Source organism: Myotis yumanensis, unplaced genomic scaffold (assembly GCF_028538775.1).
Source record: "Myotis yumanensis isolate MYYU_CA2020_CCGP unplaced genomic scaffold, mMyoYum1.0.hap1 SCAF_2, whole genome shotgun sequence".
Lineage (NCBI taxonomy): Eukaryota > Metazoa > Chordata > Mammalia > Chiroptera > Vespertilionidae > Myotis > Myotis yumanensis.
In genome coordinates this window covers 214,865,341-214,887,919 of record NW_027223753.1, presented here as the reverse complement: position 1 = coordinate 214,887,919, position 22,579 = coordinate 214,865,341, and the positions used below count along the sequence as shown (strand labels likewise).

The 22,579-nt window shown below is 59.9% G+C and overlaps 1 protein-coding gene across 2 annotated transcripts in view; it reads right to left on the bottom strand.

The window, feature by feature from the left end:
* Window positions 1–1,985: 1,985 nt before the first annotated feature.
* RCAN1 (regulator of calcineurin 1) overlaps window positions 1,986–22,579 on the bottom strand; it is a 54,311-nt gene continuing 33,717 nt past the window's right edge. The window contains exons 1-4 of one of the 2 annotated variants that reach the window (XM_070407234.1): window positions 8,718–8,913; window positions 6,245–6,418; window positions 4,898–5,057; window positions 1,986–2,927 (exon numbers count right to left, since the gene is read on the bottom strand). In XM_070407234.1, coding sequence (XP_070263335.1) covers window positions 2,758–2,927; window positions 4,898–5,057; window positions 6,245–6,418; window positions 8,718–8,804 — 591 coding nt within the window. In that variant the 5' untranslated portion in view covers window positions 8,805–8,913 and the 3' untranslated portion in view covers window positions 1,986–2,757. Of the gene's footprint in view, window positions 2,928–4,897; window positions 5,058–6,244; window positions 6,419–8,717; window positions 8,914–22,579 lie in introns of those variants that run through there. The other variant, XM_070407235.1, reaches the window with a different exon arrangement.

Here is a 22,579-nt window from a genome sequence, read left to right as displayed (position 1 = left end):
CCCGTGGGCACACTCACCCATGCCCTGGGTCTCCCGTGGGTGCACTCACACACGCACTGCGTCTCCCGTGGGCACACTCACCCATGCTGGGTCTCCTGTGGGCGCACTCACACACGCTGGGTCTCCCGTGGGCACACTCACCCACGCCCTGGGTCTCCTGTGGGCGCACTCACCCACACGCTGCGTCTCCCGTGGGCTCACTCACCCACGTGCTGGAGACATCAACTCCCACACGCCTGCAGCTGCAGGTCAGGCTTTGCTGCCGAGGATTTACAGCTGCACTGGCTTGCACTTCACTGTCTCCTACCCTCCACGCTGACGTAGTGTCTGTTTCGGGGGCTCGTCTTTTTCTTGGATGGGTCTCCTCACCATCAGCTCAGAATCATATTCTGTGAAGATCTCTTGAGGAACACGCCAGGCCACGGCAGGGTGTGTTCTGCATGATCCCGCCGGCATGTGCCTGTCAGTTCTGCATTTGCTGAGCCCCTCACAGGCGGGGACTGAGGAACCCCAGAGGCCTGGGCACGCTCACGGCTCCAGGCCTCATGTCCATCAGCCTGGTGACCAGCGACTGCGAACACCACGGGGGTGGAATTTCAGTGGAGACGGCCCACGTACCTGCCACGGGACAGCTTATGGGGCACTGTCCGGGCGAGGGAGGTGGTTGGCTTGTTGTGATTTGCATCAGGGTCTGCCCGCTTCACCGCAGTGGGACCAACCGCCTGGACGTCCCTGTAGTGGGGGGACCTGCCGGGAGCCAGGGGTCAGGGGTCAGGCCACGCCTTGCCTCCTTCCAGGTGATTTATGGAACAGGGTCCCGGGCCCCCAACGGTGCCAGCGCCTCTGGCCACCCCTGGGCTCCGAGCCACTCTAAGGCACCATCAGTGACAGTCCCCGCCCCCGATGGCCACTTAGTGAATCTGCTCAAGCATCAGACTCACAGACGTGACCGAAGTGTGGATTTCCCAGCAAGGTTCAGCCTCACGCACACGCGGCTTTAAAACATGCATGTGCTGTTGAGATGAGGGGAGAAGCACGCGGTTTTCATGGGAAAAGGATGAACATGAACCTCGCTCAGGATGCCTGTCACTGGCTGGCGTCCAGCAACAGATCCTGGTGAGGTCGGCTGAACACCGCCCCCTCCCCCCGTTCTCCCCACCCATCTGTAAGGAGAGTCCCGGCCCGAGGCTGCCTGCCGTGCGGACAGACTCTCGGACAGAAGCGGCCTCTGTGACTTCCCATCTCCCATGGGCGTCTTTTTCTAACAGAAAAGCCCACTTTTCAAGTGACGGTCACGGCGCTGTTTGGCGGAGGTGCCGGAGAGGGTTTCCCTCCCGGTGGCATCTGCTCCCCCGAGTGCCCTCCGCTGTCCCCGTACTAGTGGCGTGTCAGGGTGGCAGACCCCCGTGAGCCACAGCCACGAGGCAGCAGTTTCTAAACTCAGCCTGACGAGGGACGGTCCCCCCGAGACTGTGGATGGACAGACCGTCAGAAAGAACAGGACAGGCAGCTCACTTCCATGAGAGCACGCTGTGCGGTTTATTGTGGAAAGCAGTCAGTCAGACACTCGGAGGCTGGCCTCCGGGTAAGCACTCCGCTGGGAACCCCGAAGGCTGGCCCCGCCAAGCACTGTAAACACGGCTTTGAGAATATTCAGTCAGTTTCTTACATGAACCACCAAACGTGCTTGCTTCCTTAAAGAGAAGCAGCCCCAGCCCCAGAGCCGCGCTGTTCCTCGCAGCGGCAGTTTAAAATGACAGACGTCGTCACGGTGCTTTAAGGCCAGAACAGAACACCCGCTTACCAGACGTACAACTACGAGGAGAGTCAGAGTGAACCGCGTAAACGAGGGGAAGGCACTGTGTCCCGCTCACGTCGCCGGCGCCCACTGCCCAGCCACCTCCGAATTCTACCGCACACGCCCCGGGGGGCACCGCCACCAGCTGGGCTCCCTCTGCCACGTGTCTCACCAGGTGCACGGCAGGTGTGAACAGATGTCACCGGCTTTATTTACAAGTTCACAAAACCCAGCTACCTCACACCATGTGAAAGAGACAGACAGACCGACGCCAACCCCAGACGCCTGCGCCGAGACGCCTCACCCACCGGAGGCCGGCAGGGAGCTGCTGTTCTCTGATGTGGGGAAGGGACCCCACCTCGAGCCTCAGATGGACTGTCAGTGAGTACGGCGACAGGCTGCGCCGGCAGGACGCCGAGCCACGGATCCGGTAGGAGCCGCAAGCCGGAAAGGTGGCAGTTCCCACGCTCTGACCTCCCGACATGCAGAACGAGGGGGAGCTGCACGGACAGGTTAGTTCTGGGGCCGGTAACAGACATGCAGGACTGTCGGGCGGGGGGGAGGAGAGGGCGCCACGCGTCCACACTGCACCGCGTCCCCCAGCTCCCACCTCAGACGCTTCGTGGTCGCGGGCACTCTCCCTGGAGAGGCTCTACCCCGAGGGCTGCTGGGGATCAGCCTGCCCTTGGCAGAACCAGAACCACTGGGAAAGGGACGAAATGGACCGCTGCCGGGTTTGCGTGAGACGCCCCCTGAGGTCCGTGTGCGATGACCCAGCTGCGTGACTGGCGGACATCCGGGGCCACACGCAGCGATGCGGGCGGGGCCAGGAGACCAAGCCCGGTCCTCCGCTGAAACCAGCGCGGGACTGTCCGCACTGCGGCCCGGCCGCCGCTCCCAGGCCGGGCGGCTCCTCACAGTAACAGATTCCTCCGGTGTGACCGGATCGCACAGCGCACTCAGCTGAGGTGGAGGGGCGCGTACTCCGGCCGCCTGGTCTGGATGATCTTGGGTTTGGGCCTCTTCATCCTTTCCACCTCCTCCTCCTCGTCCTCCTGCTCGCTCTCGCACACGTGCACCACGACGCTGGGCGTGGTGGCGGTCGCCGCGTGCAGCTCGTACTTTTCCCCTGGAGAGAGAGCAGCGCAGGGTCACTCGGGCGAGAGCAGAAGGGCGAGCGCAGGGACAAGTGTCCAGACGGCGCAGGCAGAGGGGACGGGGACACAACCCGGACAGGCCTGGCTTCGGTGGCGCCCCCCAGACAGGGGGAGCCGCGAGCAGGGCCACCGCCTCCCCTGCGGGGCCTCCTGTCCGCTCGGAAGGCGCCTTCGCCCACAAAAGGCGGGCAGATGCCTTTGCTCAGCGCACAGTGAGCCTGGGAGGCTGTAACTGCCTGAAAAGGCGCCAGGGCCTCGGCTGGGGGAGAGCTGCCGGGAGGGTCAGATGGTCACGGGCAACCTTGGCCACGGTGCTCCTAACAAACCCTCCAACCTACCCATCAGCGCCACCCAGAGGTGCGGGGGTGGGACTACGTTTGCAAAACCTTTGCCATCTTGTAGGCTGCAAAGCACAGCCAGACTATGACAAGTCACCAGGCTCCGTTAGGAAGCCCAGGGCACGCTGGTTTTAGGGAGTCTGTTTCTACCAGATCTTCTCCCTCAGCAGTGCCCTCTCCAGCAGCCTGGCCCTCTCCCCGCAGGGGCCCAACCCCCTGCTCTGCTCTTGGGAGACCCCGTCCCCCCTGCTCTGCCCCGGGAGACCCCGTCCGCCTGCTCTGCCCGGGGAGACCCCGTCCCCCTGCTCTGCCCGGGGAGACCCCGTCCGCCTGCTCTGCCCCGGGAGACCCCGTCCGCCTGCTCTGCCCGGGGACTCCAGCCCTCAGCCTGATCGCCTTGGCAGAAGCTGCTGGGAGCACATGCCGCCAGCCGGCCGCCCGCCTTGACCTTCACGCGCCACGGGCAGTAGGTAACCGATCCCTGCCCTCCACCGCACAGGACATTTCAGAAATGTAACCTTTTCCATATGAAACTGCTGACGGCCGAGAAACTGAAACCCTCGGCGAGGACATCTGATTGCAGCTCAAGGAGAAACGAGGGGCCATGGCTCAGTACTTACTCCTCTGCTGCAGGGACCAGGCGGGGCCGCCCCTCTTCACCCCGAGACCCCACACCCGCCTCCTCCCCAGACCCTCTACGGCACGGCCAGGCGTCCCCAACAGTTTACTGTTTCGGGAAACCATGAGCTGAGCGTGGCCGGGGCCAGGCGCCGTGGGAGCTGCCCAGGCCCCACAGGTGGTCAGAGCCCGTCTCACGCAGGAGCCGAGGCCAGGGAGCCGGTCCCCCTGAGGCTCACACCTTGTCCCCTCGGGGACTGGAGCCTTCTATCTCTGGCCAGCTCCGCAGGGAGCAGCCCCTGGGGCAGGAGGGGTGCGGGGGGCTCGGCCCTTCCTTCCTGTGACCAGTGGCTCTGCACCCCGACACTGGGCAGGGAGCTGGGAGTCAGGCAGTGACAGAGGACCCTCCCACAGAGCAGCATCTCCAAGGGGTCTGGTTTCCTTCCCACAGTCCACGCGCATCTCCACGCGGATCCCACACAGGCTGTCAGTGGGTGAGATGGGGTCACGGGATGCTGGCCAGGAGGGGCCCTGGCGTTCGGTTCCCACAACCCACTACCTCCCTGTGTGCTCCTCCCTAAGGAGCGAGGCCAGAGGCAGCACGCCCGCCCCACGAGTTCCACTGAAGCTGGAGGTGCAGACGGGTGGTTCTCGCTGGCACCAGCCACACGGGGTGGGAAGGATAGTGGGGAGGCCACACCTCCTGACCCCGAGCACCTGCGTCTGGGCCCTCAGCACCGTCTCTCCTCACCGCTGCCCCCCCCTCCCAGGGCCCACTCACTTACCCCCCCATCTTGGACCCCGCTCACCTGGCCCTGGGACCCTGTTCACCTGGCCCTGGGACCCCGCTCACTTGTCCCTTGGACCCCGCTCACCTGGCCCTGGGACCCCGTTCACTTGGCCCGGGGGCCCCGCTCACCTGGCCCGGGGGCCCCGCTCACCTGGCCCGGGGGCCCTGCTCACCTGGCCCGGGGGCCCCCGCTCACCTGGCCCTAGCTTGGAGATGGCGTATAAGAGATCGTAATTTATGACGGGGGTGGCGTCTTCCACTTGCTTCCAGCCGACAGGCGGCGAGGCGGGAGGAGAGATCAGAAACTGCTTGTCCGGGTTTGGGGGGGCCAGGTGGGAGCTCCCAATGTGCAGCGTCTGGAGAGAAAGGGGAGGCGATGCAGCAGCCGCAAAGCCGCTCCCAACACAGGTGCGAGGACAGGGCCAGGTCGGCCGCGTGGAAAGCGGCCCAAAGGGTGTCTGGGCTCGGGTTCGGGGGAGCCTGCCAGGACTGGGGCTCACGGCGCTCAGGCTCGGAGGCGGAGGGAGAATGGACAGAGACGGTCTGTGTATAAATGGGTCCAGTCAGAATGAGCCTGGACGCCCTCCTCCCGGCTCCTCACACGGAGGCGCCTCATTCTTCAGGCACCAGGCAGGGCCAGGACCAGCTCCCACCACCAAACCACCTCTGATCCTATTGGAGCTTAAAAGTTCTACCCGCGCTTAGGGGGCTGAGCAGCAAATCTCACCACTGGGTGGTCCCCTCCCCCCACAATCTGCACAGGCATTTACTCGAACCACCAGAACAGGTCGTGGAGGGACTAAGCCATTACTTACAGGAAACCCACCCAGGGCAGCAGGGGCAGCTCACAGCCAGGCACCCGCAGAAACCTGCGCCCACTCTCCACTAGGGGGCGGGGCGGGGCAGGCGCCCGCTCTAAAGTCCAGGGAGTTGGCCTTTTCTGCTCAAGAAGCTTCCCTAGAGGGGCTGCTCCCTGCCTGGGGAACACAGCCCCCACCCTGCACCCCGCACTCCGTTCCCCGCGGGGCTCACTTTAACCGGAGTGGCACCCCAGAAGCCATCGAATGGAACTTTGTGGGTGGCCTTGAAGGTGGTCACCCCCATGGAGGCCCGGGCACTGGAAGGGTGGTGAGCAGGAGGCAAAGCGAACGCGGCCCACAGCGCTGGCTGCTGCCGAGGACCCGGCGCGGGCCCCTGGGGGGGCAGCACCCCCATCAAATTCTCAGAAACCTACTGCCCAAGTCTTGGGGGCCGGGGGCGACGTCACCCAGGGCAGGCTGCCAGCTGCCCATCAACACTCCACCCAAGGCCACCTGTGTAGCCACTCTCACAGAACCTGCGCTTTCGGAAGAGAGGGGAGACCTGGGAACCTGGAGGATGGTTCGCCTTTCTCAGGACGGAGTCTCGGATTTTAATCGATGCAGGGCGTTATCACTGTCCAGGCTACTTTCTTAGCGGGAGGGGGGGGGCGGGGGTGGGGACGGGGGGCGGGGGGGGGGGGGGACAGGACGGAGAAGCGTGCGCCCCGATGAGCTCCACGCACCTGCGCGAAGTACAGTTTCATCTCCTTCCCGAGGAACTGGGTCTTGTGCAGGCGCAGCCGGGCGTCGGCCGCAGACAAGTGGCTGCTGAAGTTGACCCGGACGCGCCTGAAGCTCTTGAAGTACTGGAAGGTGATGTCCTTGTCGTAGGCCCTAAAGAGGGACTCGAACTTGGCCTGGGAAACAAGATAAGAGGAGTTAAAATGCCTTCACCGGACCCTGGACAGCCGCTCCGTGACGTTTCTGTAGGAGGAAGCGGATTCTTACCCCAGAACCCCGCTCAACCCCCGGGAGAAGGCAGATGGAGTTAGAAGGAAGGACGAATCCAGGACGGACCAAGCTTACTCAATCGGCGGGACAATTACCAACCAACACTTCCCAGCGTCACAGGAACGCTGTTTTTAACGTAGAGTGAGGTGTGCTTTGTCCCCTGCCCGGCCTGACGGCCCGAGCCCAGCGACCGCCCCGCCTGGGACCCCGTCCCTGCCACCAGCGCAGGACCGGGCTGTGCCCACCGAGCCTCTTCGGGCTGAGACGCAGGCGGCTCATTGAGAAAGCCGTGTTTGTTGACCTGGAAAACCAGGTAATAAGTCTTGCACTTTTTAATGTGAAGGAAGAGGGTTAAAAATCCCCCCCTGTTGTGTTCTCACTCAGTCTGCTGCTTCTGAACTAACACAATTGCCCTGAAAGCCAATGGCTCGCAGCGACCCGCCTCCGCACGCGGGCTTGGCGCCCATCCGCGCATCTCCAGTGACGGGGCCAGTGAAGATGACGGCACAGCCAAGAGCCAGCGGCCTCCTGGAGAGGCTCTGAGAAGACCACCCTCTCCCGCTGGAGGCGGCACTGGGGGTGTCCTTCGGGGGAGGGCGGGGCAGCCACCGCAGCCCCTCAGGATTCCAGGCGGAGAGGGGGCGGGTGGACAGTCAGGCCTGGAAGAACTTGCAGTGTTTGGGCTGAGCAGTGCTCTCCGCACGGGAGATGCAGGACAGAGCTGGCCCACAGGGACCTGAGGCCTCTGGGAGGCACCTGCTTCTGCAGAGGGAGAGGGGATGCCTAATGCGAGAGAAAAGCATCTTCTAGAACATTCGGGGCTGGGCACAGGGCAGGGACGGCCCCGGGCAAGTGCCCGCTCCACATGGCAGGGCTGGGGCAGGTCCCCGTGCCAGCCACCGGGAGGCTCCACCAGCGGCCGTGAAGCGGGAGTGGGGACAACTCACACCCTTCGCTCTGGGAACTGCCTGGCTTTCCTCTAGGTCAGTGGTCGGCAGACTCATGAGTCAACAGAGCCAAATACCAACCACTTCTTCCAAAACAGACTCGCCCAGGCCAAGAACCGACTTCTGCGCATGGGCCACGAAGTTTCAATCGCACTGTACGTGTGCCCACACGTGGTATTTTGTGGGAGAGCCATACTCAAGGGGTCAAAGAGCCGCATGTGGCTCACGAGCCGCAGTTTGCCGACCACGGCTTTAGGTGATGGACGCCTCTGTACTCTCCCCCGGGCGACTGCAGAGGCGAGGAATGAGAGAGATGGGCTCGGAGCACGCGCGGCTGCAGCCGACCCGACCCCACTGCCGCCAGGGCCTCTCTCCACCGCCCGCCGGGCAGCTCCCGCCCGGGGTCCGAGCGTGCCCTGGGAGTTCCGCGTGGCCTCATTACCAGGCTCGGTGACTGACTGTGCAGGTCTGAAGTTATGATTCATAGCTGAGCAGAGGTGACTTGGGCGAGTATTTTTAGAATACAAGTCAGGGCTCGGGACCAGAGCGCGCCATCTGTGAAGTCCTGCCACTCCCAGCCCCTCTCCTATGAGTGCCCTCTGTCCCTCAGCGCACGTCCGGCCGTGTCGCTGCCGGACGGCCCCTCTGCTGCACGGGGACAGCAGGTCTGACTCACACGGAACAGAGAATTCCTCCGCACACAGGCGGAGCTGGGAGGGGCGGCAGGTGCTGCCGGAAACCTCACCTCTCCTCAGGGGAAGGTTACAGCCATGAACGTGACCGACGGTGCTCACCGCCAGCACTGGGAGCTGCTTCCCGAGGCACGGAAGTTATTTTCCAGCTTTACGGCTCGTGTGGCTGCAGACATGCAACCACCTTCACAGCCTTATTTCCTGAGATAAAATCTCATTCTCCTGAACTCCAGGTGCCACCGCGAACGTGCCCCTCACTAAGCTCTCCCTCCACAAAGGCTGCCCAGAATGAGCCACGCGGTGCCCGCGCCGCCTCCCGGCTGGCAGGGCTCTGGCTTCACCGAGCTTTCAAAGTCCCTTCCCAGCCCATCCTGTGGGCGAACACTTGCTTTTTAAGACTCAAAGCATTTTGGATTTATTTCAAAAACCCCAAAGCCACAGGAGAGCCACATACTCCCACCCCCACAGTTGTTCACAGCCCAGGGAAGGGAAGTAGAAAAGAAGGAATAGTCCCAACTAGCGGCAAGCTTTGAAAACTCAAAACTGCTCTGCACCAGAAACCTTACCCTCGTGTCACTGTCGCTGAAGATGTCACCATTTGCCACACAGGCAATCAAGGAGCTAAAACTGTAGTTAAAGTTTCTGAAATGCATCTTGCTTCCTCCCAGGGAGGGCGAGAGACGCAGGGTCGCACCCGAGAGCGAGAGCGAGAGCGAGAGCGAGGTTCCTCTGAGAGGCTGGGCTTGTCTGTGGAGCCCGCGCTTATAAAGCCGGAGGTCCAGCCCCCGGGAGAAAGCTGGGCTCCGGCGCATCCGGTTTGGGCGGCAGATTCCCGAGCCCCGAGGAGCCGCAGGCTGAGCCCACAGGGACAGTGTGAGCCTCTACTGGAAAGAGGTGACGTCAGCGCCTTAGTCACCGGCCCTGCCCTGCCCGGGGAGAGGAGCGGGAGGATGGAAAATCTGCGCCTTTGCCTGCAGCTGCTCTCTCACCGCTCCTGGCAGCATAGTTTCCACTGGTAGTAATTCCATTCACGCTCGGACACGCTCCGGCTGAATGGACGCCCCTCGAGATGGAAAATGTTACAGAGAAAAGGAGGAAGGCCTGCAGCAAACAGCAATTAGCCTCCGTCCGGAGCGTCCGGCTTTGGGGAGCCTGGGAGCCAGCCGGCATTTCCTGAGGATGGTGGGGGGTGAGAAACACTGGAAATCTGTCTTGGTCAGTGAACTGTTTTTAAGAAAGAAGTGGAGTTCGTTTTGAAATACAGCTCCTCCCCTCCCCTACCCCCCGCCCCCCCCCAGCAGTTGAACTTTTTCGGCCAATGTCCCGATTCCCACTTGGATCCCACAGTGGGAACTGTGCAATGCAGGGTTTCCACTGGAAAACTTGATCGTTGCAATTTGAGGAGGAGGAATCCGCAGCACTGATCATTTCTAACAGCTACTGAATTCAGAGAAAGCTGCAACACATTTCAAGGAAGCTGGTGTCTGATGTGAGGAAAGGAACATTAAGGGGCTGTTGGGCTTTGAGACTCAGAGACGGGAAGTTTTTATTTTAATTAATTAATTTATAATCTTTATGGTTGAGAGTATTTACATGCCCCCCCCCCCCCCCCCCCCCCCCATTGACCTCTTCTAACCTGCCTCCCCCGATTGTCTGCCCTGGGCCGCACACATGCATACAGTGTTTGGTTGATCTCTTCCCACCCACCCCGCCTCCCCCTTCCCTCCGAGATTCCGCAGTCTGCTCCTTGCTTCTATGTCTCTGGATCTATTTTGTTCATTAGGTTCCACACCTGAGTGAGATCATGTGATTGAACGTTTTTGGGTGTTTTCCTAGGGAAGGGAGGAAGAGTGGAAGGAAAGGACCCCCGCCGGGAAGGCTAGCTCAGCTGGTCCTTTCAGATCACAGGTCAGGTCTGCAGAGCATCTGGGAGTTGAGGTCCCTCTGCCTGCGGTGCTGTCCTCCCCACCCTCCCAGCTTCATTAGCACCCTCTGTGCTAGACACACAGGACCCACCACTCACTTTAGATTAACTTCAAAGAACCCACAGTCAGCCAATCAGAAAAGAACACCTGCAACCTGAACCGACCCCACAACATGAGCTCCTCCAGCGGGAAGGCCGCCTGCGGATGGATGAGCCGCCGGTTCAGCATCGAACACCCAGGGGACCGGCGCTGGGGAAAGGAGGGTGCTTGGGGCGTGAGTGGCGGTGTGTCCTGGAGGCGCACGCACTTAGGTGGTGCTGGGTGTGGGCGTGGGAGGTGCTGGCGGGGTGCAGGGGAGGGAGGAGGAGAAGGATGCAGAGCTGCACCCGCTCCTCGCTCCTCCGGGCTGGACCTTCTCTGAGAGCCCTCGCCTCCTGGGCCCCTTGGCAAACAGCGGGAGGCGGTGGGAGGAGTGAAGAGGCAGCTCCACCGTCTTCTCTATAAACACCAGGCACGCGCTCCAGCGCAGCTGCGGCCACGCTGGGCCTCTCTGTCCACTCGCCCGGACGCAGTGCTGGTCACTACGCGGGTGGGAGGAGAGCACAGGGGATCTGAGACTGGCCCACTCACTGTCTTTGCTCCTAGAAACACGAATAAAGGACCGATCCTCACTGGGTGCCCAACGGCTTAACAAACACGTGGTTCTCTGCACCTGCCTTCGGACGGAACCAACTGCAGTGGAACTTGAGGCTGCACTTTCACATCAGGAACAGGGGCTCAAATGGTGGTCACCCAGAGGGAGGGAGGCTGGAGAGGAGGGAGGAGGGAGGGAGGCGGGAGAGGAGGGAGGGAGGCGGGAGAGGAGGGAGGGAGGCAGGAGAGGAGGGAGGGAGGCGGGCACCTGTCCCTGTGCTGGAGGTAACACTGCTTTGAGCTCATTTGCGTGTCCTTTTATATACTGACCTGACAGTTTTGTAGGAACACCCGCTCTCTGACCCCATGTCTGTTGCACATGAACTTGGATTTCTAAGCGTCCTATGCAAAAGAATTTACTATGTAAACAATGATTTTCCCCACTGAGAATAAAAATCGACCCAAAGCACATATTAAAAATTTTGACTTTCAAAATAAACAAGTAAGACTATATCAAACTCAAAAGCTTCTGTGAAGCAAAGGAAACCATCATCAGCAACTTACTGGACAGGAGACAATATTTGCAAATGGTACATCCGATCAGGGGTTAATGTCCAAAATATATAAAAAACTCATACAACTCAACAACAGAAAAATGAACAACCTGATTAAAAATGAGCAGAGCATTCCAAAGCCCTACAGATGGCGACAGCAATGAACAGATGTTCAAAATTACTAATTATCAGGGGACGCAAGTTACAACCACAATGAGATGTCACCTCACGCCTGTTAAAATGACTATTATCAAAAAGACAAGGAAGAACAGGTGTTGGAGAGGATGTGGAGAAAAGGGAGGCCTTTTCGTGGGAATGCAAGTCGGTGCAGCTACCAGGGAAGACGGTGCGGAGGTTCCTTAAGAAGTTAAGAACAGAACTACCGTACGATCCAGCAGCTCACTGCTGAGCATTTGTCCAAAAAAGACAAAAACACTCATTTGAAATGCTACATGGACGCCTGTGTTCATTGCAGCACTGTTCACAGAGCAGACATGGAAGCAACCGAGTGTCCACCGATGGGTGAATGGGTAACGAGGTGGTACAGAGACTCAGTGGATTCTACTCCATCACAGAAAAGGAATGAAATCTTGCCAGTGGTGATAACATGGATGGACCTCGAGTGTATAATGCTAATGAAATAAAACAGAAGGAGAAAGACAAAATTGTGTGATTTCACTCACATGCAGAATCTAAAACAAAACAAACCAAACCAGGTTCCTAGACACAGAGAACAGATGGGCAGTTACCAGAGGGGAAGGACTTGGGGGTGGGAGAAAGGGGTGAAGGGTCGATTGTAGGGTGATGGATCGTAATTAGGCTTTCGGGGTGAGCACTTTGTACTGAATACAGTTGTCAAATTATAATGTTGTATACATAAAACTTTAATAATAACAATAAACAAAAAGCCCAAACTAACCGACAGTAGCAGAAAGCAAGTCAGTAAGTGCCCGGACCAGGGTAGAAGCAGACATGAGCTATGAGCAGCATGAACTCTTGGGGGGTGGAACCGTGTCCTGTTTGCAGTGGGGAATTCACAGTATACACTTCAAATCTAAGACACTGAATTCCCTCTAAGGTTGCTGAGAAGACGTTAAGTGAAAAGCTGGCTTCCTGCTTGCACACCCCTGTGACTCGGACCCGGTGCCTCCCCGCCGTGGGCTGCATGGAGGCAGGTGATGTGGAGAGAGCAGGGCTAGGCAGGGTCTCATCAGGCTCCTGAAAAGCACACTAAGACGGCCCTCAGAAGTGACGCTGAAAACAGTACAACGGACTGAGAGGAGGAACGAATGCCTCGGCCAGCCGAAAGCTCAGATGGTCTGCATTTCGTCCACTCTCACCAGAAAAGTCTCCAATGAGTCTTCCAGCCGCGCCGGCCGGCTCTGGCTCCAGCAGTGAGAGCTTATGTTCATTAAGAAGTTGCTATTTCCGGGGGGAAAACTGAGGTGGCTGCTGGATTCCATCCCTGCCATCACAGCATTCCTGGCGCGTTATGAGGGTGACCTCAGCGCGCCCACTAGAAACCCCAGGGAGTTACAATCTCACCAAGAATGCGGCAAACCTTCTGCCGAGTGACCACGGGGAAAGCGAGTTTTGACTTGGTTGTGCAAACTAGAGCAGAGCGAAGAATAAAGAAATTCGCAAAAGATCCCGTGGGCAGGAAGGTGACAGGCCTGGTGGAGACGCCTTCGGCCGAGGTAATGGGACGGCTCTATTGTTCCACAGCGTGTGCGGCCTCCCTCTCCTGTGGCTCTACTGTTCCCACCACCTCAGCTGCTACGTGAACGCAGGGCTCTCTCCTCAGCTGCACCATTTCCTGTCTGGGAAAGTGGCCCTGCCCTCACCTTTCTACATTAACTGGGTTAATATGAAATTCAGTCCTGGGAGAACTGAACAGTCGGACATCGGCAACGGGCCTAGCACAGTGCCTGAAACACCAACCACGGCTGATGTTAGTTGCATTTTTATTCCCATTTCGCTGATAGAGACACTGAGGTTCAGAGGGTGCACCGGGCTTTGCAACTGCAGATTCCACGCTTGTTCTACAGGCCATGCCCACCGAACATCAGCGCCTTGGGACTGCAGCTCACTCCCACCCCTCCCTCAGGCCTCCGGCTGGACTTCCCAGAGGCCCTGTGCCAGGCAGGCCAGTGGGGAGGGAGGGAGGTGCTCTGTACCATCTCCACTTTGCACCCGGCTCCCCCTTTCAGGCAGCCCTCCGCAGCCACAACACCTTCCTGACCAGCCGCGCTCTGGCAATTTCCTTTTGCTCCCAACAGTGTGTGATCCCACCTCTCACTTCCTGAAGCCCAGCTTGACCACGGTCCTCTCCTACTGCCAGCACATCAGTGACTGCCCACTGCTCCTTCAGTTGAAGATGACTAGGACTCATCTGTTCATGCCTCCATGATCCATCCAGCCACCCATCCACCCATCATCCATCCATCATGTATTCGTCTGTCCATCATCCATCCATGCACGCATCCATCATCCATCATCCATCCATGTACGCATCCATCAGCCACCCATCCATTCACTCATCCATCATTTTAGCAGAATGGCAACTGTGTTCTGTTAAGCCTCCTAGTGGAAAGAAAGGAAAAATTGCAATCATTAAGAAAAAGGAAGAAATGCAATGAAATAAGAACCACTGGACTGGGGGAGTAAGACAGGAACAGTGTGTTCCTACAGAGACGTCACAATTCCTACAAGATTTCATCTTGTTTGTTAAATTCCCAGGGTGCTCGAAATCCCATTACCTCTTGTTTCTGATGACCTCAGTCCTTGCCTAGCACAGGAAGATGAGCCAGCGCCGCACCTTCTCCGTGCACGGCCTGCCCCGCGGAGGGCGGCACGGGGGGCAGAGGACGTGGAGCCCAGCGGCTGCGCCTGAAATGACAGCTCCCCATAGTCCGGTCCTCTCCGGGCCACCTGCTCTAATTTATGGTTTTTACTTGTGCTCTGGTGCCGGCTCGGCAGGGCACAGCCCCGCAGGGACCACACCTGGGCCCCAACAGCTGTGCAGGAGGGCTGGGGCCAGCTGTGTGCGCCTCACTCACAGCACCGGCTGGCTGTGGGCGCCCCGCTGGCTGTGGGCGCCCCGCTGGCTGTAGGCACCGGCTGCTATGTGCTCCCGGCTGGCTGTGGGCACCCGACTGCTATGTGCGCCCGGCTGGCTGTAGGCACACAGCTGCTATGTGCGCCCGGCTGGCTGTGGGCACACAGCTGCTATGTGCGCCCGGCTGGCTGTGGGCACACAGCTGCTATGTGCGCCCGGCTGGCTGTAGGCACCTGGCTGCTATGTGCGCCCGGCTGGCTGTAGGCACATAGCTGCTATGTGCGCCCGGCTGGCTGTAGGCACCTGGCTGCTATGTGCGCCCGGCTGGCTGTGGGCACCCAGCTGGCTGTGGGCACCTGGCTGCTATGTGCGCCCAGCTGGCTGTAGGCACCCAGCTGGCTGTGGGCACACAGCTGCTATGTGCGCCCGGCTGGCTGTGGGCACACAGCTGCTATGTGCACCCAGCTGGCTGTGGGCACCTGGCTGCTATGTGCGCCCGGCTGGCTGTGGGCACCTGGCTGTAGGCACCCAGCTGGCTGTGGGCACCTGGCTGCTATGTGCGCCCGGCTGGCTGTGGGCACACAGCTGCTATGTGCGCCCGGCTGGCTGTAGGCACACAGCTGCTATGTGCACCCAGCTGGCTGTGGGCACCTGGCTGCTATGTGCGCCCAGCTGGCTGTAGGCACCCAGCTGGCTGTGGGCACCTGGCTGCTATGTGCGCCCGGCTGGCTGTGGGCACCCAGCTGGCTGTGGGCACACAGCTGCTATGTGCGCCCGGCTGGCTGTAGGCACACAGCTGCTATGTGCGCCCGGCTGGCTGTGGGCACCTGGCTGCTATGTGCGCCCGGCTGGCTGTAGGCACCCAGCTGGCTGTGGGCACCTGGCTGCTATGTGCGCCCGGCTGGCTGTGGGCACCTGGCTGCTATGTGCGCCCGGCTGGCTGTAGGCACACAGCTGCTATGTGCGCCCGGCTGGCTGTGGGCACACAGCTGCTATGTGCGCCCGGCTGGCTGTAGGCACACAGCTGCTATGTGCGCCCGGCTGGCTGTGGGCACACAGCTGCTATGTGCGCCCGGCTGGCTGTGGGCACACAGCTGCTATGTGCGCCCGGCTGGCTGTAGGCACCTGGCTGCTATGTGCGCCCGGCTGGCTGTAGGCACATAGCTGCTATGTGCGCCCGGCTGGCTGTAGGCACCTGGCTGCTATGTGCGCCCGGCTGGCTGTGGGCACCCAGCTGGCTGTGGGCACCTGGCTGCTATGTGCGCCCAGCTGGCTGTAGGCACCCAGCTGGCTGTGGGCACACAGCTGCTATGTGCGCCCGGCTGGCTGTGGGCACACAGCTGCTATGTGCACCCAGCTGGCTGTGGGCACCTGGCTGCTATGTGCGCCCGGCTGGCTGTGGGCACCTGGCTGTAGGCACCCAGCTGGCTGTGGGCACCTGGCTGCTATGTGCGCCCGGCTGGCTGTGGGCACACAGCTGCTATGTGCGCCCGGCTGGCTGTAGGCACACAGCTGCTATGTGCACCCAGCTGGCTGTGGGCACCTGGCTGCTATGTGCGCCCAGCTGGCTGTAGGCACCCAGCTGGCTGTGGGCACCTGGCTGCTATGTGCGCCCGGCTGGCTGTGGGCACCCAGCTGGCTGTGGGCACACAGCTGCTATGTGCGCCCGGCTGGCTGTAGGCACACAGCTGCTATGTGCGCCCGGCTGGCTGTGGGCACCTGGCTGCTATGTGCGCCCGGCTGGCTGTAGGCACCCAGCTGGCTGTGGGCACCTGGCTGCTATGTGCGCCCGGCTGGCTGTGGGCACCTGGCTGCTATGTGCGCCCGGCTGGCTGTAGGCACACAGCTGCTATGTGCGCCCGGCTGGCTGTGGGCACACAGCTGCTATGTGCGCCCGGCTGGCTGTAGGCACACAGCTGCTATGTGCGCCCGGCTGGCTGTGGGCACACAGCTGCTATGTGCGCCCGGCTGGCTGTGGGCACACAGCTGCTATGTGCGCCCGGCTGGCTGTAGGCACCTGGCTGCTATGTGCGCCCGGCTGGCTGTAGGCACATAGCTGCTATGTGCGCCCGGCTGGCTGTAGGCACCTGGCTGCTATGTGCGCCCGGCTGGCTGTGGGCACCCAGCTGGCTGTGGGCACCTGGCTGCTATGTGCGCCCAGCTGGCTGTAGGCACCCAGCTGGCTGTGGGCACACAGCTGCTATGTGCGCCCGGCTGGCTGTGGGCACACAGCTGCTATGTGCACCCAGCTGGCTGTGGGCACCTGGCTGCTATGTGCGCCCGGCTGGCTGTGGGCACCTGGCTGTAGGCACCCAGCTGGCTGTGGGCACCTGGCTGCTATGTGCGCCCGGCTGGCTGTGGGCACACAGCTGCTATGTGCGCCCGGCTGGCTGTAGGCACACAGCTGCTATGTGCACCCAGCTGGCTGTGGGCACCTGGCTGCTATGTGCGCCCAGCTGGCTGTAGGCACCCAGCTGGCTGTGGGCACCTGGCTGCTATGTGCGCCCGGCTGGCTGTGGGCACCCAGCTGGCTGTGGGCACACAGCTGCTATGTGCGCCCGGCTGGCTGTAGGCACACAGCTGCTATGTGCGCCCGGCTGGCTGTGGGCACCTGGCTGCTATGTGCGCCCGGCTGGCTGTAGGCACCCAGCTGCTATGTGCGCCCGGCTGGCTGTGGGCACACAGCTGCTATGTGCGCCCGGCTGGCTGTAGGCACACAGCTGGCTGTGGGCACCTGGCTGCTATGTGCGCCCGGCTGGCTGTGGGCACACAGCTGCTATGTGCGCCCGGCTGGCTGTGGGCACACAGCTGCTATGTGCGCCCGGCTGGCTGTAGGCACCCAGCTGGCTGTGGGCACCTGGCTGCTATGTGCGCCCGGCTGGCTGTGGGCACACAGCTGCTATGTGCGCCCGGCTGGCTGTAGGCACACAGCTGCTATGTGCGCCCGGCTGGCTGTGGGCACACAGCTGCTATGTGCGCCCGGCTGGCTGTAGGCACCCAGCTGGCTGTGGGCACCTGGCTGCTATGTGCGCCCGGCTGGCTGTAGGCACACAGCTGCTATGTGCGCCCGGCTGGCTGTAGGCACACAGCTGCTATGTGCACCCAGCTGGCTGTGGGCACCTGGCTGCTATGTGCGCCCAGCTGGCTGTAGGCACCCAGCTGGCTGTGGGCACCTGGCTGCTATGTGCGCCCGGCTGGCTGTAGGCACCCAGCTGGCTGTGGGCACCTGGCTGCTATGTGCGCCCGGCTGGCTGTGGGCACCTGGCTGCTATGTGCGCCCGGCTGGCTGTGGGCACCTGGCTGCTATGTGCGCCCGGCTGGCTGTAGGCACACAGCTGCTATGTGCGCCCGGCTGGCTGTAGGCACACAGCTGCTATGTGCGCCCGGCTGGCTGTGGGCGCCCGGCTGGCTGTGGGCACACAGCTGCTATGTGCGCCCGGCTGGCTGTGGGCACCTGGCTGCTATGTGCGCCCGGCTGGCTGTGGGCACCTGGCTGCTATGTGCGCCCGGCTGGCTGTAGGCACACAGCTGCTATGTGCGCCCGGCTGGCTGTAGGCACACAGCTGCTATGTGCGCCCGGCTGGCTGTGGGCGCCCGGCTGGCTGTGGGCACACAGCTGCTATGTGCGCCCGGCTGGCTGTGGGCACCTGGCTGCTATGTGCGCCCGGCTGGCTGTGGGCACCTGGCTGCTATGTGCGCCCGGCTGGCTGTAGGCACACAGCTGCTATGTGCGCCCGGCTGGCTGTAGGCACACAGCTGCTATGTGCGCCCGGCTGGCTGTGGGCACACAGCTGCTATGTGCGCCCGGCTGGCTGTGGGCACACAGCTGCTATGTGCGCCCGGCTGGCTGTGGGCACACAGCTGCTATGTGCGCCCGGCTGGCTGTGGGCACACAGCTGCTATGTGCGCCCGGCTGGCTGTGGGTGCCCGGCTGGCTGTGGGCACACAGCTGCTATGTGCGCCCGGCTGGCTGTGGGCACCTGGCTGCTATGTGCGCCCGGCTGGCTGTGGGCACACAGCTGCTATGTGCGCCCGGCTGGCTGTGGGCACCTGGCTGCTATGTGCGCCCGGCTGGCTGTGGGCACCTGGCTGCTATGTGCGCCCGGCTGGCTGTGGGCACCTGGCTGCTATGGGCACCTGGCTGCTATGTGCGCCCAGCTGGCTGTGGGCACCTGGCTGCTATGTGCGCCCGGCTGGCTGTGGGCACACAGCTGCTATGTGCGCCCACCTGGCTGTAGGCACCCAGCTGGCTGTGGGCACACAGCTGCTATGTGCGCCCGGCTGGCTGTAGGCACACAGCTGCTATGTGCTTCAACGACACGAAAGAAAGTCTTTTTTGCATCGAGTTGTGACTGGCGATGAAAAGTGGATTTATTTTGAGAATCTCAAACGCACAAAATCATGGGTTGATCCAGGTCAACCACCAACATCGACTGCAAGGCCAAATTGCTTCGGAAAGAAGACAGTGCTCTGTGTTTGGTGGGATCAGGAAGGTGTGGTGTATTATGAGCTTCTAAAACCAGGTGAAACCATTAATACTGATTGCTATCAACAACAAATAATCAATTTGAATCACGCTTTGATCGTGAAATGACCACTTCAAAACCAGTTAAAGACACATTAAAAGATCTTGCCTGGGAAGTATTAACCCACCCGCAGTATTCGCCAGACCTTGCTCCCTCAGATGACCACTTATTTCGATCGATGGCACATGTACTTTCTGAGCAGCACTTCAAAACGTACAAATAAGTGGAAATTGGGTCTCTGAATGGTTTGCCTCAAAACAAGAAAAGTTCTATTGGGACGGTGTCCACAAATCACCTGAAAGATGGGGAAAATGTGTAGCTAGCGATGGACATTACTTGGAATGAAGCACTTTTGACGTTTGTCTTGAAATTACCGTGTTTTCTTTGATTATAAAATCCGCCATTATTAACTGGTACACCTGGTAACTACAAGCTTTCAAGAAGCTCTCATGAGCTGCGCTGCCCTGGGCTCCTCCGTCCTGAGGGAGGTCCTGATGGCAGTGCTGCCCTCTCCAGAGGGGAATATGTGGCACCTACAGTGACCGACTGCTGGGCTGCTGAGCCCACACCACTCCCTGCACCAGCAAACCCAACAGGCACAGGCTGCTTCCAGACTCTGGGTCAGAGGTCCTTGTGCAGGGCTCCTGGGATAAGGCCCAGGGAAGGAGGGGGCAGGGGAGGGGAGGAGAGGAGAGAGAGAGGGAAGGGAGGGGGGAGAGGGGAGAGGGAAAGGGCAAAAAGGGGGAGAAAGGGAGGAGCAGAGGGGTCGGGGGAGGAGAGGGGAGAGGAAGGAAAGGGAGAGGGGATGAGCAGAGGGGAGGGAAGGGGAGGAGGAAGGGGAGGAGGAATAAAATGAGACTGAGCAGAGGGAGAGTGGAACTACAATGTGGTCCCAGGGGAAGCCTCTCTGACCCTGTGGGGAGTTCTGGAGATGGGATGACCCCAGTGGAGCATAAACATTGGGCCTTGATATACTCACGCAGGTCAGCTCTGGGGAAAGTAGCTACCTTGAGAAGGCAGGGCTTAGGAAGATGGCTCTCCTGAGCTGAAGTGATCCCCAAAGGGGGTGACTGCCAAGGGCAGTTGGGAGACAAATCCTTTATTCCTGAAGGGACCTGGGGTGCGTTATAGTATCTACCAACCACCAATCAACCAACCAACCAACTAAACAATTAACCAATCAACCAACCAACCAATCAACCAACCAACCAACCACCAATCAACCAACCAACTAAACAATTAACCAACCAACCAACCAACCAACCAATTAAACAACCAACCAATCAACCAACCAACCAACCACCAATCAACCAACCAACTAAACAATTAACCAACCAACCAATTAAACAACCAACCAATCAACCAACCAACCAACCACCAATCAACCAACCAACTAAACAATTAACCAACCAACCAATCAACCAACCAACCACCAATCAACCAACCAACTAAACAATTAACCAACCAACCAATCAACCAAGCAACCAACCAATTATACAACCAACCAACCAATTAAACAATCAACCAACCAACTAAACCAATCCAATCAATCAACCAAGCAACCAACCAATCAACCAACCAATCAATTAAACAACCAACCAAGCAACCAAGCAATCAACCAACCATTCAACTAGACCTAAATTCAAGGAACCAACCAGACCCAAATTCAAAGATTTGTACCCTAAGTTAAAATTTAAAATCTCTCACAAATATGACACACTTTAAAGTGGACACCATGAAAACACCACTGATTCTACTCCAGATCAGCTATCGGTGCAAGAAATTCAAAGGAATATGGTAAAATAAGTAGTAAACTCATCCATTTAAACTTCCAGCACAAACCAGGTCAACTCAAACCCTGAAAACTGACCCAACAGTTTCATTCCGAGAAATTTATTCCAAGGAAATCCTCCCGGCTGGGGGCAAAGACTGAAATGCCAACACATTCTCGAAGGGCCTTTCATGGCGCAATGCCCACTGACCAGCTGTGGAGAATGAGCATCCACTCCCTGTAGAGTGAGGAGGTCAGCCTGCCCGGAAAGCTGTGTGACCGTGCCCTGCTCCGCCAGCGAGGAGCGGGCAAGCTCTTCTCACAGCACACCACAGGCCCGAGGGACCCGGACGGAATCCCGTGTCCTGTGGGACTCCCATCCAGGCCTTGCCCATGACCCTGGTGCGATGCCTTCTCTGAGAAAACCATCACGTCCTTCCTGCCGCTGCCCCGTCCCCACTCCCACTCCTCCCTCCCCGTCCTCCCCTTTCTCCCTGCTGCCCCAGGGTGACACCGGGCCTGCTCCTTTCTCGCTGGGACGCCTTGCCCCTGCGCCTCCCTTCCAACAAGACTGGAATGTCAGTTACCTAACGAACTCTCCCCACCGCAGCGTTAGCAGCGGCAGCTGTGTCATGTATGACTCCCGGTGAAGTTGTATTTAATCAGCAAAGTCTGGACACCAAATCTCAGCAGCACAGGAATGCGCCCATGGGGGGAATTCCAGGCAGCCATCGCTTCCACGGGAAAGTCCCGCACAGGTGGCTCTGTGGGGCCGGGGGCCGCCCGTCTGGAGAGGAGACATATGTTCCGAGAACTTACATTGAGCAGATTGTGTGGCTGTTTGGGCTTAAGAACAGACTTCCAAGGAAAAGCACTCATTTGTCCATTCATTCAACCACCATTCATGAAGGACCTGCTGTGCGCCTTCTTGAACTCTCCGACTGGGTCCAATGACAACTATCACCTCTTCTCACGGCGCCGGGAACCTCTAGGTCTTAGCATGTATCCCATTTTCATGGATCGGTTTCCCCACTAACCTAAGGGCAGACCGAGCCGCGGAGCCTGGGACACGGAAGGCCTTTCGTAAATACACATGCAGATAAGTGCCGACTTCACGGAGACACAGCGAACAGTGAGGAACGGAGTTCCTTCCAAAGGCTCATCGTCAAAGAAATCACCAACTACTGAGCCAGGAGCAGGTGCTCAGTGAGCAAGCTGGTTCATCAACGGCCACACACACTGATCCCTGCGAACAGTTCTCTACCCCATCGTCTGCGTGTTGTACTGTGCTCACCACCCCAAGCCACGTCGCCTCCCCCCCATTATGCTCCCTGACCCTCCTCTCCCTCCAATCCCTCTGGTAGCCACCATGCTGCTGTGTCTGTGAGGTTTTTGTTTGTTTTTGCTTAAACTCTTCACCATTCTCCCCTGCCTTCCAGCATCCCGGCCCCCTAACGTCATCTCAGCCTCTGGCCCTCCTGGGAGATCACAGTGGGACCCACACTTCCGAACCAGGACAGTCTGCACCCGGCACGACGTTCGAAAGCCAGATTGTGGTTGGAGGCCAGGAGCCTTGGTCCCGCAGAACCTGGCCCGAGCTGTAACTAAGAAGGTCGCCATGGACACCAGGAAGCGTGCCTTGGGCTCCTGCGGTTTCTGAGGAAAGTGCTGCGTGCGGGGCCTGGCGGAGGGGACAGTCAGTGTGCGCCTTCGGAACTCTCCCCCCGGAGCTCCCCCCTCCCCCCCGGCAGCGAGCAGGTGGAAGACCCCTAGTCCCAGTCCCCGAGGAGCCCAGGCCCTCCCTCCCTGTTCGCCACAGCCACACTCATCGAGTCGGGGACACGACAATTTGTCCCCGTGGGGCCCGGGCCTGGGCATGCCGCCCCGATCAGCAGCCTGCAGCCCAGAGAAACCAAACCGAGAGGCAGGAGCAGAGACAGGTCCCCTCCGTAAGGCCCGCA